Source organism: Manacus vitellinus, unplaced genomic scaffold (genome assembly GCF_001715985.3).
Source record: "Manacus vitellinus isolate BGI_N305 unplaced genomic scaffold, ASM171598v3 scaffold_4_pilon, whole genome shotgun sequence".
In the NCBI taxonomy this organism is placed as follows: Eukaryota; Metazoa; Chordata; class Aves; order Passeriformes; family Pipridae; genus Manacus; species Manacus vitellinus.
Genome location: NW_021940604.1, coordinates 14,112,787 through 14,133,512, shown reverse-complemented (window position 1 = coordinate 14,133,512; position 20,726 = coordinate 14,112,787). Strand labels below are relative to the sequence as shown.

General features: G+C 37.6%; 1 protein-coding gene across 8 annotated transcripts in view; it reads right to left on the bottom strand.

The window, feature by feature from the left end:
- Positions 1-20,726, bottom strand: part of PTPRK (protein tyrosine phosphatase receptor type K) — a 311,369-nt gene that overhangs the window by 1,617 nt on the left and 289,026 nt on the right. For 5 of the 8 annotated variants that reach the window (XM_018078149.1, XM_018078150.1, XM_018078152.1 and 2 more), the window contains 14 exons: positions 19,912-19,999; positions 19,035-19,111; positions 18,824-18,841; positions 16,350-16,386; positions 14,432-14,529; positions 13,625-13,741; positions 12,789-12,943; positions 11,520-11,655; positions 9,554-9,703; positions 8,809-8,982; positions 5,972-6,103; positions 5,625-5,750; positions 3,509-3,672; positions 2,144-2,279 (listed from right to left, as the gene is read on the bottom strand). In XM_018078149.1, coding sequence (XP_017933638.1) covers positions 2,144-2,279; positions 3,509-3,672; positions 5,625-5,750; positions 5,972-6,103; positions 8,809-8,982; positions 9,554-9,703; positions 11,520-11,655; positions 12,789-12,943; positions 13,625-13,741; positions 14,432-14,529; positions 16,350-16,386; positions 18,824-18,841; positions 19,035-19,111; positions 19,912-19,999 — 1,608 coding nt within the window. The remainder of the gene's footprint in view (positions 1-2,143; positions 2,280-3,508; positions 3,673-5,624; positions 5,751-5,971; positions 6,104-8,808; positions 8,983-9,553; positions 9,704-11,519; positions 11,656-12,788; positions 12,944-13,624; positions 13,742-14,431; positions 14,530-16,349; positions 16,387-18,823; positions 18,842-19,034; positions 19,112-19,911; positions 20,000-20,726) is intronic. The other 3 variants (XM_018078145.2, XM_018078153.1, XM_018078146.1) reach the window with 1 other exon arrangement.

The following is a 20,726-nucleotide window of genomic DNA, read 5'->3' as shown; positions in this document are numbered from 1 at the left end:
CTTGCAAAAAAGGGTAATATGGGGAGAGGCAGCTATAAAAATTTTGCTCAATATGCAAGTTCACAAGGTCAGAAGCAATTTCCAGTATGCATAAACTGCAAAATGTTTTAAATTTCAATTGGCATCCCTGATTTTTATGCTGTAGGCAGCCATCTGGCTGAAGACACTGGCTGCTGGCAGTGCGAGAGTCAAATGGTAGGAATTCCCAAACACTATGTTTCAACCTGCTTTCACATTCACCTACAAAAAGGAAAAATGTCCATGTGGGAGAATTTTTTTAAGGACTGCTCAGCTTTTCTGACTGAAGCAAAAATTCCTATGCATATGCACTCATACTGTATGCATAAAGATTATCCAGAAGAGCGAAGATTATTTTGAGTTCTGGCAATGTACATACAGATATTTAGTCTTGCAGTTTCGCTAATTCAGACTCATATTGTTTATATTAGTGCAAGGTGATAGAAAGGCTACACAAAAGGAGATAAAACCTCCTGATGGTTTCCTAGAAAACCCTAGCACCTAGGGAGACATTCCCAGAAACTAATAAAAGGATTAAAATGAAGAAAGGAGTGATATGGAGATAACATGGCCTTTTTTCTCGAACATCCTGGCTGCCAGGAACTGAGGAAGTGGACCCTTGGGCCTATTTCATCTGTCTATCACCCCAAAATTAGTTCATTGACTATATCCACTCAATCTGCCTAAAGAAAAAAGGCATAAAAAGAGATTTGACATAAGCAAAAATCGGGGAGAAGTTCCATCAACTCTGCGGGGGTAACTGACGGGTTACCTTTTCTACCTCCACCTTCTCGGGACACCTTGGGCTGAGCGATCGCTTTATTAATATATACTAATTTCACTTTTGCTTCATAGTAATTTAAAATTTTTAGGTATTACTTCATTGTAAGTTGCTTTTGCTTTATAGTGTGTATTTAAGTTTTTTGCTATACTTATTCTTTGTTGTCTCACTTATTTGTAAGTGTAACAAACTTTTGCTTTAGGGCATGTGCTTAAGTTTTTGCTTTACTTATTCTTTGTAGGTTGTTTTACATCTTTGTAAGTTGCTTTTGCTTTAGCGTGTGTGCCTATGCTTGGCTTTATTATTACTATTACATAATTTATGTGTGTTTTTGCAGTTAGACCCTATTCCAGACAAAATGAACCCCATAAATTGTCACAAATTTGTATTAATAAATGTGGTATTTCATGAACTGTTAGAACGAGTCTATTTTTACATGCTGACAGTTTTGTCGATGGTGAAATAACTCACAGCAGAAACCTGCTGAGGGGTTTTCCTACTGCTATTAAGGGTAGTCCTGATATAAAAAGCTATCGAATGTCCTATCCATCTGAACAAATCTGTTAAGTGAAGGGTCTCATTAGGTGAGACGCTAACAGACTCTTTTGGACATTAAAAGGCTTTGATCTCCTGGGGGGGACACTGATGGACAAAAAATAAATTAACACAGGTTGGACAGAAAATTCTTCTTTTCTGCCACTTTTCATGTGACAATTAGTTTACTGTTTATATTGTTTATTATTTAACTGTTGGTCTCAATGATCTTAAGGGTCTTTTCCAATTTAAATGATTCTAGATTCTATATATTCATTTGCAACATACTAGATCCAAGGCTTTGATTTTAAAGTTCTGAGGTATCATTTTGACTACTACAAATCTGAGTAAAAAAGATTATTGTTATTCAATAAAACTTTCAAAGCAGCAGTTGTTACTAAGGAGAAAAATATTCACATATCCAGCTACAAATCTATACTTTACAGCCTATTCCTACCAAGGAGAAATGTCTTATTCTGTAAAATTTCAAGATGGCTTGTTTGAGCACAGCCTGCTGCAACTTCCTTTCAAACAGACAGGGTTATTTTGGGAGATTAAAGTGCATTCTGTTAACTCAGAATATTTTCTGTGAAAATCATGCTACCAGTACAAGAAAAGTACTGTAAAATGCTTAGTCACTCCTCTTGTGATGCTGACTTGTGTGTACACTCAGTATCTGTCCCTTTCTTCTTGTAGCCCATCATAGGTTTGCACTGTTTTGTGGGCACAGGACTGAGAGAGCAGCTCACACAACAAGAGAGCCTCTGGTTCCCTTGCTGTTTGCAGTAACCCTGATGGGCTGGTACTTACCGGAGTTTCTACCATGTTGGGCTTGCTGTTCCGCAAAGTCTTCACAGCATGGAAAACGTCCACCACATTCTGCCTTTTTACCATCTCAACCACAATGCCAATGGCACAGAACATCCCGCTCCGGCCACCGCCATTTCTGTACACAAGGAAAACAGATGGTTACATATCACTACGACCTAAAAGAACACCCAAAATGCATTTCTCTTCTTTCATGCTGTAAGCATGAGTGATTCATGAGTCCCAGAGGGAGATTAGAATTTAGCAATCTCATTGCAGCACCAGTGAGTTTGGTCTAAGAAATTTGGGTTTTCTGACCTTTCTCTCAATTACCACTTTTGAATTCTGTCCTTACAGTCAACCGTGCTGCCCAGCTATACTATAAGTCTAAATTACATATGCATTAGAAAAAAACCCCAAAACACAAGTTCCATGGCAAGTAGAGCATTAGAAATAAAAAAAACCCCCAAGTTCAATGGCAAATAATTTTTCCACTTAGTTTTGGAAAGACACTCACTTAAATTATCCTGTGATATGAGGATTATCTAGCCAGATAGAATAAGCAATTCAATTCTTGTTGACCTTTAGGCACACTTCTGAACTATTTTAATATTATTTTCAAAGAAATTAGGGTAGGTATTTCCTCTTATGAAGTTTGAGGTGGGATAGGCAGAAAGGGGTCACTAGTTCATTCTGAACATTTAAACAGAAGCCTTTTAAGTAAAAATGCGTAATTCAATTTCTATATTTAAAACTTTGTATTTAAATAAGGTAGGAAAGAGATCAATTATTCTCTGCTTAGGGAGAAAAAGATGCCATCTTTTCAAAACTCTCAAACCAGCTCCCATTTAAGCATCAGGTCCAGATAAGCAGCCAGCAGTCATTTACTGACAATAGTTGTAGGATCACATACGGTAATAGAACTTTTCTCTGGTTTCATATATCCATAGTTTTCAGTTTAAACACCTCAAAATATTGTAGGCATTCCTTCTGGAAAAAATGCAGCACACTATATGCAAGAGTGGCACAAAAAATAACTATTTGGCACTCAGCAAAAAAGACTTCCTTCTGAAACCAGGCAGAAGTTGTTTATCTGTAAAGGTTTTGTACCTGAAAAAAATGCTATCATGTACAGAAGGCGGCAAATACACAGTATCACAGTAGTATCATGTTCCCATGGTACCTTGTCCTGATACAGACAAATCCAAAAGTTGACCAAAAGTAGTGGTACTTACTTTCTTTTAATAAAAGTGGCAAGGGCATGTGAAAAAGAAGGTATCCATAAGAATACTGCTTAAATTTAAAACAAGAAGTAATTTATAACCATTTATTTGAAGAACAGCAATTGACTTTCTCCAAGTTACTCACAGGCAATGAATGATGGTCCGACCCTCCCCTTCTTCACATTCCTCTTGCCATTTTTCAACCTGCAGAATTAACTTCAAGAAGGATCTCTTGGAAGCTGGTACATCTCTGTGAGAAGCCCATCCCAAATACTGGAATTGCTGCACCATCAGATAGCCCTCCTGTGGCTGAGGGAAAACCAAAGAGCTTTAGGTCAAAACGACACCTCTACATCTTAGTTTAGAAAACAAAAATATAAAACTAACATGAAACCTAAGTGTTTATATTATGAACAGATCCCAACAAGTATATACATTGCATGGTAGGCTCTCCATTAAATTGTACCACTTGAACTCAAGGAAGATGTAAAAAAAGGGAAAAAAAAGAGGACTGCATTGAAGACATCATCACAGTTTATCAATCACTAATGTGATTCTGACTTTTAAATGGACAAATTCCCTAGATTCTAAGTGCCAAGCTGGTTTAACATCAATAATCAATAAAAAAATCACTGTTAAGTTCTTAGACCCGCAGATACGAAGACAGATCTCTGACTCCTAAGCATGAACTGATTCCATTACAAATAAACAACAAGTAATATTGGTGCACAAATACAACTACTGTCCTTGAAGTCTTCCCTTTTTGCCAGATGATAATCATGACAGCCTTGCTGCCAGTCTCTGAGCTTTCCATATGCTAGATGCGATAGAGGGAGAGCTTTGAATACAATTAGACTGTCACAAGAAAGGCCTCAATAACAGGAAGAATAAATAGTCTATTCACTTTCTTGCAGCTGAAGATGATGAAAAGGAGTAGGACTGTGGATTTTAGAAAAGGAAGAACAGAGCAGAGAGGTATTTAAAAACAAGACGTATAGGCAAAAAAGCCACAGGAGAGAGTGAGTAGAGGAGTAGAAAATCAAAACATTATAAAAAAAAGAAGAAATGGAAAAAAAAAATAAGAAATGAACAAAAAAAAAGAGAAAAAAAAGAGGAAGTCTTAAAATACAACAAAAAAGTGCTATAATGTAATATTTGCCAGTGTGCCCACACCCACACCCTCCTGTAGTTTCCAAACAAGGCATGAAAAGCTGAAAATGCTTTTCATAGTTCTGGATATATGTAAAATAAAAGTTTGAGTAAAACGCTGGCCACATGAAAACTGACCTCTGCTCTCTGAAAAATGAAAATAAAAATCAAATAAAAAGAAAAATCTTTGTGTATACACAGTAATCAGTTTTCCCCACAGCTATCCTTCAACATTAATGAAAGTTAAACATATACTCCAAGTAGCAGTCAGTGGTAAAGTCAGTATTGGATGAAAAATACAAAGCAGTCTTGGTAAGTAAAATAGGGATTGCTGGTTAATTGTACATAGAATGGTGGCATAAACATCTGTAACTCTTTAATGGCAGGCAACATAAATAAGTGATGCCTAGAGGTGAGACAAAGGAGGAAATGCTGTGTGGCAAACAGGGTCTGAGAAGATGCTGCAATAGTGTGAAACACTGTGGGATAGCAAAAAGAAAAGATGGTGCAAGGTATGAAAGAGCTGACAAGAATGCAAGACTGGCACTGCTACTGAGCTTGAGAAAAAGATGATAAATGTAGGTCGAGGCACAGTGGTGAAGAACCCTTCAGAGGCAGAGGAGCTTTCAGACTTTTTTCACGCCCTGCTTTACAGGGTGCCACAATCTTCCTTTTATGTTGTGGTTCTCACATCTTAGGCTGAGAAGGTCCTGGCTGTATAACCAGCCTCACCTTTCCTGTTCCTGATTTACCACGGAAAACATCTTATCAAACCTATGGACTAAATACTTGTCACTACATGTTCATTAGAGGGATATTTCTTTTACTGTACACCAAACAAGCAGACTACAGAATACTTCTCATACATCTACTCATGAGGGAAAATGTCACAGAAAAACACTCATTCTCCCTAAATCTCTCTCTGTTTAGTGCGTAGCTAAAGAAAAGTACTAGAAATTAGTATTAGACAGTGATGCTTGTCTGACTCTTTTCTGGTTCATGTCTTAAGAACATTAGTATTCTACTATTATTCAAAATTAAAAAGTAGAACAGCGTAGAGAGTATTAAAAATAACATATTTTTCTGTCACATATTGTTATGATAATGCTTACTCTTGTTAGGTTGCATATCCTGAAAATTCGGTTTATGACATCGCAGTCCATTGAACACGACATGCATTCCACTTGGATGGGACCGTACCGCAGTATCCCTTCCTCGGGCCAGTATTGTGGGCAGCCCTGCACCAGAACAAAATGGACATAATTAAATGTTGTAAGTTACACCTTGAGCATTGCCTTATTCCACTGTAAACCTTCAGTGAACAACTAGTGTTGATTAGCTTCTGTAAAGCAGAGAATAACTGTAAAATCACTGCACTCCTCTACATTTTCATCATGTAGTGAATGCAGAGTGATTAAAGCACGCAACGGTACATGGAAAATTCAAGCTCCAAACTAACCTGTGCTAAGTCGACTTCATTTAACATCACAAGAGAAGTACAGCCATAGTCATACACTAATCTCCAGAAATCTTTCACAGTGTTTGGTAAAGGATGTTGTGTGACAATAAAAGCTGCTGGTTGCCTGTAGCTCTGTAAAGGCAAATAATTTTATTAGTACCTGTAGGGGAAGTACTTAACTTCTACCGAAACACTGCAACAGAAAAAAACATAAAAATAGAACAAAGCTGTAACATCAACTACACCAGATTTCACCAAAGATGTTACAGTTAAAAATACATTATCATTTCCAGTAAGAACAAAGAGGTTGACTCTGCTCAGGTCTGCCTTCTGCTCGGTTACAGACCAAGCCCTGTTTTCTCACTTCGATATGCTCTGGGCACTGATGGTGCTCTTCAGGGCTCTGCTGAACTGAGGCTCAGGCAACTCTGCTCCAGGCACTGTGTCCAGGAGACCAAGCAGGAAACCTTCACCCCATGTTACAGGGAGGGGTGCAGAGGTCTCAGAAAGTCACCCTATCCACAGCAGGCTATAGGTGAACTCCGTGACTGAAACAGGGACTAAGCTCAATCCCAAACTCTGTTTCACAGGGTCACCCACAGAACCACTTTCAGGATTACTGGGGCCCATTTCCAGCAGAAAGCGTAAGTTAAACAGCAAAGTACTATTTCCTGTCATGACCGCAGGTTCCATTTTCTGTATGCTGTGTTATACACAACTGCAAATAGGGATTTCCAGCTTTGCACAGATTAACTGAGACACAACTAACAGTTGATGGGCTCATTTGATGATGTACATTTATTACAAGCATCAAGCAGAAGAGAAGAGATCTGAAGTCTTTTGCAGGCAATTCGCAACCATGCATGGAAAATTTCTGCAGTGAAGGAATACAGATATGAGGTAGTAAGGAAGCACCAAGAGGTTGATCTGAGAAATGGAATAAGGTGGTGAATGTTCTTGGAGGTGGATGGGATTTTAAGTCACCAGTTTGAAAAAGAAGTTGCTGGGACTACTGTATGCAACACAGAGACCCCCATGTTTAGCACCAATGCTGGTACCAAAAGCAGTCTGGCTCTTTTTTTACTGAATTAAGTAAATTAACTTAAGAGAAAGACCTAGTACCATAGATAAACCACTTCCAGTATGGAAGCTTACTTGTTTGAAGATTGATATAAGGGATCTTCATGTGCAATATACTGACATAACCTCCAATAACTTGTTATTATTGTACTGTAACTTGTCCTTATGATCAGTACTTGTTTGACAAGAGAGTAAGGAGGCTGCCAGTTTTTTTAATCTAAATTTTTCCTATCCTTTTCTAATGCAGGAATCATGTTGGGGTAGTAGCAGCTTGTGTCTTCCTTCCTAGATCTGCCCAGGGAGAACACAGGAACAACCAATTTTGATTCTTCCCCTGTATTTTTAAGAAATAGAACATGTCCTAGCTGATGTTTTCCTATCCCTCTTCCCCATAATTTCTAGTCTTTCTTGAGATAAGAGAAAGATAAGGGGAAAGTTTCTGTTTCTATTTTGCTATTGAAAGTCCTCTTTCCTTGTCCAGGAGCAATTCCCCCCTGTGAATAAATCAGTCTTAAAAAATTCTGCCTTTCCTTACTTGTCTCTGATTTCTGATCCATTAATACATTGCTTGGTTCTTGTGTCTGCTGCCACATACTGTTGCACACCCAAAGTCCTCTTGCCACCCACAGCCTGTGTTGTCTTCCTTTCACCCCAGACTACACTCCTCTGTGCAGCTGTGTTGGTTGGTCCATAGTCCATCAATTTTATCCAAGTACTTAATGTAATTTTAACTGCAATTCTAAACAGTTTTGATTGCTACCAAAATTCTGCTCACTGCTTTTATTCATCCATTGACTCAGTCACCCAGTGACTCCCTAATACATTGGTCTTACATATGCTACTCCTCTAATCTTTTTGGCACAATAGCTAATTCTGAGATTAGGGACAGCATTTTGCTATCAGTTCAAATGTTTCCTGCACTAGCTCAGGCAGAACTCAAAGATGGCTACATCATTCAGTGCTAATGATTTCTGCTGCTATTTGCTATTTTATTCCAACATGTCTCCTTGACATGGCAGTTTCTGACACCACTTTATTTTTGAGGAAGGTGAGGTGTCCCTGGAAATCAGGCCACTTGTTTAAGTATTTACTGTAAAGGTAGCTTTAGGGGCCTATTGTTGGAAATGCCAATGGGAGGCACAAGCAGGTATACGGCAGCATGTGTGATGAACAGATTTATCGATTAGACCTGTATAAGCAGGTTCAACTCCATTTTTCCTATTAATTCACCTTTTCCCCTGATAAGTACTTCTGTCACTCAAAGTTAAACTTTAAAGAGTTGCAACTCAAAACATGAACAACAAAACCCCCAAGTCTATACCCAAACATGCCAAAGAAACAATTTTTTTCTTCCTCTGTCACTCCTGCCTCAATATAGAAAGCTTTTTTTTATGAAATAGTGACAGTAACCTCATGCTCAGACAGGTTATCTGACAAACAGTAGATTTTTGAGATCCTGCTGAGATTTGAGATTTGGACATCTAGAGACTCGAGCTTTATATAATGCTGTCAAAAAGGTGAGATTTCCAGTGAGGGTCCCACAAAGATGCAAAAGGCTAAAGATAACAAACCTTCTGAACAAACAACACAAGCTAGTGGGGCTTCTTACCCATTCCCCCCCAAACTTCTTCATTAGGACTGTTTTACTGGGCACTGCAGTAACAAAGAATTACCCTTTCTTAAACCAGCAAGTGCTCTCTCTTATATTACAGAGCTTTTCATGGCAAACTGTGCAGACAAAGAAGATAGTATCTTACGTCCATAAGAGCTGCATTGATGTAGTTGCTGCTGTCCCCATCAATAGTAATTAAGAAAGGCAGACATCTGTCAGGTGGCAGCATATCCATGAAGCGGTTCTTGTCATGGTTCCTTGGCAAGCAGGCTATGCTGCAGTCCTCCGCTTGCAGGCGAGGGGTCACAGAATTCAGGGTCTAAGGGAAAGAGGATGCTTGCTTTAGTGTGCTGAATCAACACAAAATGGACTCAAGATTCCGCAAGTTTTAATGTAAAATATTGCAATATGAGAAAACGTGAGGCGCTAGCGAGAAGACATTAGCAAATATGAGCTCCTATCCATTTGCTGGACATGCTGGTGCTTTTCAAGGGAGGTTAAGCTGCGGGTATGAAAGGCACTCAACATACCACTGAACACATTCCGCATGACAGCATCCTTTCCGAAAGGAATAAAAAATCAAGATCCTTTGGAGCCCTAAAGAGCTATTCCTTAGCTGTGCAAATGCAAGCCAAAACTCTCTGTTGGTTCCTACTCACTGCTCATTATTCCAGACAGATATTTCTAAGCTATTTTATTAAAGAAAGGATATTCCATATTTAAAACAACTTTGCAAAGCACATAAATGTGGGTGCTTTATTTTGTGTACAAAAGGTAGAGACCAAATGCTATTAAAGTTATTTGAAAAGCCTTTTCATTGAAATAAATTAAATGTATCTAGAGGCAAAAAAATTGTTGTTGCATCAAGAGTTAGTAGGAACTGTGAATACCTGAAACTCATCTTTGAGATGCGAAGAGTTTGTCTGAGAGTCAATTCTAATCATATCAAAATAAGCAGCTTTGAATTCACAGACAGGAATGGCAGTTTCTCCACACAGACAAGCTTCTAGAATGGCATCATGAATAAAGATGTACTGCTCCTATCAAATCAGGAAAAGAAACAAAAATTATAGCCATTTAAAAACATTTTAGGATTTAAAAACATTTTAGGATAAACAGATTTACTGCACACTGTAAAACTCATCAAGGTAGTGTCCATCAATACATTAAATAATGTTTCAATACAAACACAGTCTTGTTCTTATTGGGGTGCAGTTAACAAGGACATTTTCTTCATGACCAATTTAAATTCAGTAAAATTTAACAAAGCGGGGATAGCAATTTATTTAACATGAGCTTTTTAGTTTTCTTGCAGTGCTTATGGGTTTCTGTGCATATGCCAATGACTTGTTGGTAATACTAATTTTTTTAATAGGTTTCAGACTTCTGATAATAACAGAAAGAGTAAATTGCTTCAAGCACTACTAGAGTGATTAGCCAGTATTTGGCACACTGCACTCTCCTCATGCATGTGCAAGCTAGTACCCCAATTGCCTCATAGCCAGCTCTAGGCCAGTAATAAATTCAAGTATGTTCCAACAAAAGCACCATTTCTTCCCATTTTTTTCCGACTTGCCTTGAGATAGCCTGAGTCCTCGATAACTGCACTGCTATTTCAATTAAGTCTTCTGTCAATTTTTACACAATGCCCATTATATTTACTCACCCCTAGAGTAATAGATGTAAACCATGTCTAGAACTGTGCCAGCCTCACCTAGTTACTGTGTATACAAATGAGGTTCTAACAGCACAAACTTTAATATGTGCCTGTAGAAACAGCACGTGTCCAGAGACCATGGTCATGTTCTGTCTCTACAGCCTTTGCTGCCTTACCCACACAGGTATAGAGCTATTGGCATCACGGTTGCCTATATAACAAGAACTTGCTCCAATTACAGCTTTATTTTTCTATGTAAGTATGAACCTCTGAGAGAAGGTAAGAGGCAAAAAGGAGAGAAAGAGAAAGGAATAATAATAGAGGTGTTAATTCACATGCAGACTCAGGTGGGATGCAGTCAGACTGAAACACTACATCCCAGGCACTTCCCAAAGGTTAATGGCCCTGTAGCAGGACTAGCTGACCATGAACATTTATTTGTTCAACTGACACAGGTTGAAGCATGGAATAAAAACTGCACCAAATTACACTGATATGCCTGGCTGCCAACTGCAGAGATTTCCATGTGGTCACAGATGAAATAACTTCTCAGGTAGAAGTCCCTATGGAGAGAAAAGGCAAACCACTTCGGGTCACCTGTCTTAATATAAACCAATAACCTATGTTTCCGTGGAAGCTCAATGGTACTCTGGTGGCAGAATGGGAACTTCATTACTAAGCTTCATTACAAAGGCAATGGTTTTTACTGTGAAGCTGCTGAAGACATGTTGAAAAACCAAAAGGGTAAAAAATGGTAAAAGCTTGGCAGCAAGGTTAATAAAGTAAACAAAAACAGAGTTGAAAAGGGAGAGAGAAATAGACATAAAGTGCAACAGTCAATAGAGAAAGTGATTGGAGATGGTCCAGTGGCAACCTGCTGAAATTCCACCTGTGGGTTCCTGGAATTGCTGATACCAGAGCTGGGGAAAAATGTCCCAGACAGGTCTTACGTAGGGTCTTCCCTAAAAAAATCCTCCTTGCTTTCCTTTTGTTACCCAGTGAGGTGGGCACTTGTTTGTGTGAAGACTAAAAGAGTTGTCACGTTTGTTGCACCACCCTCGTTCTGGGCACTGCTAACACTAAGCAATGCTCCCTGATGGAGATAAACCCTCAAGAAGGCCACTGCCTGCTCTTTTCACAGCCACAGTGAAATTCTGACGTAGTCTGTTTCAAAAGGCTTTGAAGGCGAACTGCCATACCTCGGTCTGTACCATGTTGATGCGACGGGACCGTAAAGCTTTGACACAGTTGTAGATATCCACGACACCTTCTCTTTCTGCCATATCTAACATGATATCGATGACAATATAACAACCTGTCCGTCCAGCACCAGCACTAAAAAGAACCAGTAAATACTGTTAGGAATATCCCCAGCAAAACATCTACAAACTTTATAACCATTACTGAGGGCATTTTTATAACGACATTCAGTTTTGTCATCACAAACACTATCTAATTTTTATCTTCTTATCATAATGTTCTTTAAATCTTTTGATGTGTCCAAAACAACCTTTTCCCACCAGATTTTAGCCACTAAGTAACAGCAAAAAAAAAAAAAAAAAAAAAAAAAACCCCTTCCTTTTATCATCCAGGTCAATAATTAAGGAAAAAAAATTAGTTTAACTGAAATCTGGAGCATGATTAAGCTTATGCACTTCAGAATATGACAGATCTTTTCTTTAATAAGACTAAGGATGATTTTAAGTGATATATATTGCAACCAGAAACTCAAATGTATGTTTTACTTGCCAAGTTCCAAGCTAGTTCAGACAGCACATTTAACACAGTATTGTATTCAGAAGATTCACTCATGATTTATTTTGGTTTTACATAAAGCTATGGACAGTTTTTGCACACTGAATTATTAAAATCTATAAAGGCCAAGCAACTTTATGTACAAAATGTAATTAAACATTTGATGAAAATGTTTAAGAAAATCACACATTTGCTGAAAACAAATTCTATTTGTCAAAGGACTGTGTCCCAACAACAAAACCTTGCAAAACCTGCACAGGAAAAACAACGTTCTGTATTTGTTGCCATTAACCTCATTCCATCTTCCTTCATCTAGTTGCTTACTTTGATTTAAATTAATAATCTGTTCAGACATTATATGCAACACCAAACTATCAGAGCAGATATATCTACGCTCATTCTCGAATGCTGTCACAAAATTGTTGTAGGTTACCTAAAATGATAGCCTAAAGTATTATATGATTTAGCTGGTGCAGATGTTGCAGGAAAAAGAAATTCTCTGGTTATTGCTTTTAGGAAAAGTGTACTAGAATCTGGTTATTTCCAGACATTGCTTTAGACAGTCAAATCCTACTGCAGTGTCAGTTAGGCAATTCAAAAATAGAACAACAAAACCAAAACAATTCAAAATGATGAATGCTCCAGAGTAGACTACTGTAAATAATCATATACACGTTTGTCGAAAAAATCAATCTTGCCCCTTCTGTACACACCTGCAATGGACAACAATAGGCCCTGCACTAGGAGGGTTAGATAATTTGACTCTCCGTATAAAGGAAAGCAGGCCTGTGGCATTGTAAGGAACTCCATGATCTGGCCAGCCAGTGAAATGAAACTGTTTAACTTCACGGATTTCATTGTAGCCCCTCTGAAAAAGGCAAAAAACCAAAGGTTATGACATTCAAAGTATTTCATAGACTAGATTTTATCTGACTCCAATAACAATGACAGATACTGATAGAATCTAGATGCAGTTTTCATCCTTTCACTATTTAAAGCAAAGACCCACAGGAAGCTTACAGATGTTACTGGGTTTTTTTTAATTTTGAAGTTTGTATTTTTACTTTCAACATTAAGTATGCCAGTTTTGCTGTGTTAGATGTTTTTTTGTTTGGTATAGACTTAGATGCATTTTATATTGATTTTCAGAAGTTTTGCTAATTAAGACTTTTGTCCTTTGACTGAGATTGACTCAGCAGCAGTCAAAACAGAGTGAATGGAGGTGAACAGCAGGCATGACTCATAACCTGGTATTTGAGCTCAGCTCAGAAGCATGGCTATAGAGAAGAGGTGACTATCAGAGAGGGGAGGGCAGCAGTTGACGTTTCTTGGGAAATTCAAAGTCCCAAAGTGAGATACATGTTTGGATAGTGCTGATGCAATGCAAAACTCCCATGGTGAGGTAAGGGTGCCTATACTGTGGGCCTGCTAATGAGCCAGAGGGATTTGGTATTCTACAGGAATACATGTCAGCATAGCCTCTTTCATCCTACTTGCTACCAGGGAACAGTATTTTGCTGAGCCCTTTCAAAATGTGCTCACTGCTCACCCTTCCCAAAGTGAATGTCCTGACGACGTACTCCGCAAGGGGCTCCATCTCTACACAGGTCACTTTGAAGTCCCCATAAACTTCTGTGTCATCAGGCCAGTACTTGTAACACTTGACCTAAATACAAAATGGGTATGTATTTTACACCAATGGAAAAGAAAAGCTTGAGGATAAATGACACCACATTTATTTCCAAAATGACCATGCACTCATGTGGCTTGTCATGGCTAATGGCTGTTAAGTTAAGCACTAGCTACAAGGAGTTTCCACTGCTTTACACAGCTGTACTTAGATGCCAAATTCACTTTTAAATATGTATTTGTATTTTTTTTTAGTGTTGAGCTATGGAATACATTTCCACTTAGGTTAAACTCGGATGTATTTTGTATCCATAATCAAACTGTTGCAAGTAATCCCAGATACTTTATAGAACTCCCTGAGGGATGTGTTACTGCTGAACTATAAATAATTTGCTGATTTCTAGCCACTGATATTGAAGTTCATTTCCTCACTAGTCCATTTACTCTCCTCATTTGAGTGACAATATGCAAATCTATATTGCTGAAATATGAATTTTTGATTTAGACAATTTTTCACTACTCATGAAAGCAACAAGGCAAACACCTTCAGAAGTCATTTTTATGCAATGCTGTAATGGCAGCAATGTCTGGACTCTTGCCCCTTCCCCTCTCAGGATGCAGGATCATCCTTCACAAGACCCTTCTACATTCTGCCAATAGTGTGTCTTGTCAGCAGGTTGTTTTTTAACCTTGCAGCATTAAAAATAAAACAAAACCAAAAACTTACTCTCCCAACTTCCACTAAATTTGTGACCATCACAACACAAGCAGATTGCTCCTGCCATATCATTCTCCAAAAGTCATATACAGTCTCATGAACTGGACCTGTAAGAAAAAAATCCAGATAATATTCTGCAAAAAACTAATAGTCAAACAAGTGCTAAAAATAAAATCCAGTGGTTTTCAGAGCTGATGTACATGAGCACACTTGCTCAGAGATGAAAGCTTTGCAAAACCACATCATCGTAACATTGTGACAGTTTCCAGACTATAATGCTTTTTCTAACCAATGCTGAATCTTCTCAATTTAACTGAATTACCACTTGAAAGAAACTAATAGCAGGTGTTTCGTGTACCAAAATGCCAGAAGTTGCTTGAAAACTACAAGGACACAGCAATGTGTGACTACATCTACAGTTACACTTCCAGATTTGTTTTCCATTTGTTCAATACAATGTGTTAAGAGTCAGTTTCTTCAGGTGCTCACCAAGATGCCCATGCCAGAGTGAAGTATCAGGCAGGAGGGCTGCTGGTACAGATACTGTGCACTTACCATCCGGATGCTGGCAAAGCTCAGAAACACAAGTAGGTGCTGAGCCGTAAACTTCCCACTGCAGTGTATATAAACTAACTTAACTACTTTTCTGTGAGGCAGATGAAGAGCACTAATTTAAGCTTTGCCTCCTGCTCTGCTGCAGAGACATGCTGAGTGACAGAGGCTTTTACACTGATACAATAACCTTAGAAACAGCTTCCTGACCATCCAGCAGTAATATAAATATTACTGTATATAACACGCATAGAATCATAGCATTATTTAGGTTGGAAAAGGCCTTTAAGATCATTGAGTCCAACTGCAAACCTAGCACTGCTGAGCGCACCACTAAACCTAAGTGCCACATTTGAAGACTAAAATGTATTCCTTCATGTTAGATCAAAGGCTGCACACAAAAACAGCAATAAACTTTTGTCTCCTTTACACACTATTAGGTGCAATGATTTACATAGTAAAACAAAAATAAAATGCAAATGTAGACTTAACTACCATAGAGAGACCTATTTAGGCAGCAATTACACAAAAATTAAACACGTGGACAGAACTTTGAACATTCTGCTTTAAAACAAGTCTTTATTTTGTCTTTCCTGTGTGCAGCTACAATCGACCAGGGGCACAAATAACAGGATATTTCCAGACAGCTATCTGATTATATTTAGAGATGAAATAATGGCACACCTAAATCTAATTATTTTTACTTTAATTCATATCCTCTGATATTTCAGTGCAATCTTAGACTAATCTATTTGTTTTTCCTCACTGTGAGGAAAAACAGTGTTTTTTATCAGAAACACAACATTAATAATTTCCATAGAATTTCAGTTTTTTTCTCTAACCTCTCTTTTTATTAGTAGGGTGTTACATGACAAAGATTTCCCTCACTCCTTTCTATAAAGAGGGGTCCTCTTTGTCCTCTGGACTTACTTTACCCAGATTTTCTGAGACAGAGTTTAATTTATCATTACTATCTTCACTGCATCCTGGACTAAATCCTAGACAATAAAATAATACACTGTAATATGGAAAGAAAAATGCCTCAAGGCAGGTTGAAACTGTTCTCTTCTGTCCACATCTCTTTTCTCTATTCATCTTCATAATTGGAAATCATGGTAGTAGCTTCTGACTTTATCATCTGAATTTATCACTAAAAGATTTGCTCAATAGCTAATTAACACGATAAATTAGTGCAATTTTTGAATTTATTCACATTCCACCTGGACAAAATAACCTATGTTATTTTACCATAACACAAGATGACAACTCACAATACTATGTATGCTGTATTTCCATCTACTTCCATTTTACCAAAACACTTCAGGACACTACAGAGAACACTTGTTTGATTTGATTAAAGCTGGTAGATCCTTACCTTGGGTTGCAATGTAGTGACTTGGTCTCTGATATCCCTAAAACAGCAATATAAGTTGGTTTGAGTACCATATTACTAACAGAGAGTGAAAAATAAAAGCCTTAATTCTAGACAACATTTTCAGAACAAACCAATATTTAAGAGCAGCATGAATCTCAAAATCTAAAAAAACAATTAATATTGAAAAGGTTCGAATGACAACAGATAAAATGAAAATAAGAACATCTGACTTGAACAGACATTGTATTGTACTGGGAAGGAGTATTCTAGATGGGTCCCCTGTGCCTAAAAATTAGTTATCTATTGACATTATTTCCCCAGCCAAATACACTGGGCCATTTACTTAAAATTTATGAAAAATTCTTTGCCACCATATTATCTCAGTAGTTGATCTGTGTTCCTAACTTAGCCAATATGAAAAAATATACACCTTTTTTCTTCTAAACAGAGCATCTTTGTAAGGCACAGAGGTATATACCCCAGCTCTAACTAATGGGGACAGAGCTGGACACTGATGTGCGCACTGTATCGAGGTCCTACTGCAGTGAAATGTTCTGCTTGACTGCACAAAGTGTGCATCAGTTATAGTGGGCATGATACACACAAGTATATACACATACTTGTGTATATATATATAGATACAGATAGATATAGATATATATAGATATGTAGATGGGTAACCCTACACAACTAAGCTTTTCCAGGTAGCTGGGTCTATGGGTCTAGACCCAGTACTATATAGCACTAGTTGCCTACATAAAAACTACAAGACAAAGAGGTGCTGCTCTTAAGGAAATAATTCACAGTACATTTTGACCAGTGCAAGCTAGGCACTTAGCTACAAAGAGGAAGGAGAGTTCAGTATTGTTGGTGAGAAGACAATACAGAATTTCATGATGTGCAAATGTTAATAACTCCAATTTTTTTCTAGGTTACAGTTTTACTAGGCCACTTGCTTGAAGCACTGCATTACAGGGGAGCACAAGCCCTTGGATTCCTGGTATTCACAAGATACTACTAAACTGAAGGACTTCAACAAACCCAAGGAAGTTTTATTCTTTTCCACAGACTGCTTCATTATCCTGTTTAGAGAGAGAATACCTTCCTCTGGGGCGTATGAAAAAACTTCTGAGTATCTTAGTCTTGGCTTTATAAGAGACCAAGATCGCATCAAATGACTAAAAAATTTTTCCTAGAGTTCTTAATATCAAGCCCCAGATTCAAATTATGAAAGTGGAACCTGGGCTACACTGGTTTACATTCATTAATGCTTTCCAGAAGAAGATAGAAGTGCCACTTAAAAATTGCCAAGTACCAGTTTTAACTCGTAGCTTTCTTGTCTGGCTCTAATGAGATTCAATTCACTCCTAAATCAGAAAAACAATATTCTCAAGGAACTGGAATTATTACAAATCTGGGAGAGTTTTCTTGTTTAAGGCCCCAGGCAAAATATCATGGGCCTATCACTTCACAGAGACTGTCTTGTTAAAATATCCAAATAAAAAGACATATATATATATATGTATCTAGAGCTAAATCTTTATATCCTGGAAATTCAAGGGTTCTTAAATAATTTATCAACTAACAGTGGTCAGGAAAAACTGCTAAGGTTCAATTATAAAGAAAAGTAATCAAACTCCACGTATTTGAAAAACATTTGTAGTAGTTACTCCACTACCTTTCAAATTACTTTGGAATTACTTTGAATACAACATCTTGTTTATTCCTATGGTGTTAATTAGAGAAAAGTTATATGTTGTTAATCAAAGCATCTGGCAAAATTTGTACCACTTTTTTTTTTTTAAATTTATAATTTAATTTGTATTCTGATTAAAGTATGGAATTTTGAACTTTAGAGGTTTTCTGCAGAAGTGAGGAAATTTTTACTACATTAAAATATTTATATAAAATGTGTTTGTGCATATACTTTGTAATACCTAAATTAGCACATTAAGATAAATGACACCTAAATATTGTTTGTCTAAACCGTTGTTAAAAAGAAACAACCCCCCCCTCCAAAACCCAACCTAACCCACAAATGTCATAATCCCTCCCTTTTTGCCAAACATACATTATGGCTACTCCACAGGTACATTTTCAGACAATTACAGTACAGCATACTATCTAGTTTCTCACATATAAATGGGAAGGGAAAAAGAAAAGCTAGTGGCGAAAATCATCACTAAAAAATGAGAACAGCAAGTTCTCTTTAACAGACAGGCTCACCTGAGTTATCTAACATCCAATAATATGCTAAAAGGTATAATTATGCTAAAAGGCTAAATTATTTTTTCAAAACAGATACAAAAAATATTCACACAAAAAAGAAATTTTTTAAAGGAACAGATGAGGTAAATTAGATGAGGCATGCATAGTTATCAACTGATAAAAATAGAAGAGGAAAGTAATTAATAACAATATCTATATTAAATATTTACAATAGGATGCTGTTATTCACATATAGTGGTACTTACATCCCTGTACAGCCAAATCTACAGCCCAAACCAAAGTCAGATGTGAAAGAAAGCACAACAATGTCAGTGAGTACTAGGACGTAGAACAAGGAAAGTGTACATTTGTTCTTAATAAAAGAAAGCTTTCAATAAATTTGTAGGCATAGCATGCAATAATTTCACATAGAGAAGCTGGCAAATTGAGAGGGAGAAAGCTGTGCATTCCACTCACATCTATGTAGTTGGCATTAATGTAATCTGAAGATGGATCATCTTCAACAGGTTGCAAAATCACCCTGGAGTGGTCATCTGTAAAAACCAAGTGGTTACGGAGCCTTTTTGAAGTGTGATTTTTTAAGTAAGATACTAACGGTAAGTCATCTAGAAAACCAAAATCAGCTGGCATAAGCACCTCACAATTTACAATCTTTAAATATGAAGTGTTCATACAGAATTACAAAGAACCGTTTTGTTTGAGGTCTCCAATTATTTCAAAAAACATTCACTTAATTTCATTAAGTGTAGCTGAAAGTTGTTGGCACTGTTACACGTGGTTAAAAAGACACAAAGAAAACCGGTTACTTGCTCAAAGTCCCTTTCAATATCAGCTCCACTGCTGGCAATCTAGAAAACCAAAAATGCTGATTACTGTTTCCTCACTTCCAACCCAAGCCTACTCAAGTTCATATTGAGACATTAATGAAGTCAAAACATGGGGGTTAGTAATGCACTTGGGATTCGATGAAGAGGTAAGTCTACCCATTCAGACAGTTCTCTGGCACCTTGATTCCTGTGTGTTCAATAGCACTGGTAAAACAATACAAATTGCAAATAAACAGAATCAACATCCAAATGATGTTGCTTGTTGCTGATGTATGCTTACCACCGCTTGCACAACGGAGATGCAAATGCGAAATTCAGCCTGAGTTATAAAAGGAAGAAAGTTGAACTGTGAAGGACAAAAAAAAAAGCTGAAAAAGGCACTGTCCTGCTTCTCAGCTGAGGGTATTAAACAGCTATGCCACTGGAGATTTGTAAAGGAAGAGAGAACACAGCATGGGTAATACACGAGTAGAGCTATCGCTCAAACCAAGGACACCGATACTCACATGCTATAATGTTTCCATAGCGGTTCTTTGTTCTGTTTTGATCCTTCTTAGCGACATCCCAAGAAGCTGACTGCCCCTCAAAGAAACTCTATAAATAAAAATGTTCCGAAAGAAAACATTCTGACCATTAATTTATCTCCAGAAATAACAGGTTAAAAGAACTGCTCTACCATTAAGTAAGCTCAGCTTGGCTTGTCTGCCCTGGTCACCCAGGTGGTATCATGGTATATAAATATAGCTAGAGAAGAAGGAAGGCTCCCTCTGACTGCTATGAGTAAATGGGCAAGTCACTGAGGAACTCCAGAGGGATTCCAAATCCTGGAATTGCTGGAAGGCTAAACTTGCTTATACATACTTGCTATGGAGTAATGACAGCAAACTGAGAACGCACAGAGAAACTGATCACTCTTCTTACAGGACACCATAATATACAGCCTGTTTACTCCAGCATTACATCGCTGTCCACATCTTACTTAGTAAAATGGCTTTTCTTTCTACAGAGGCATCAGGAAATCTCCTCTGCCATTGTTCATTGTTCATGTTGCTTTTCCTCATATGCCTCCCTCTAGCCACTAGCAAAATTGTTCTACATTTTTGAGCTCTTAAAGAGTTTGATCTCTCAGTAGCGACAGAAGCAGCTTTTATTTCTCCTTGGTTTTTTCTTCATTGCTCGTAGATATTTTACAGCAGTTGCAGGTCTATGCTATTCCTTCCTTCCAGATGTTCTCTTATCCTGATCTGGGTAAGTTATCTCCAGAAAATACACAGTAGCCATGGAAACAGAACTTTAATGCACAGTCAGAAGCCCAAGGCAG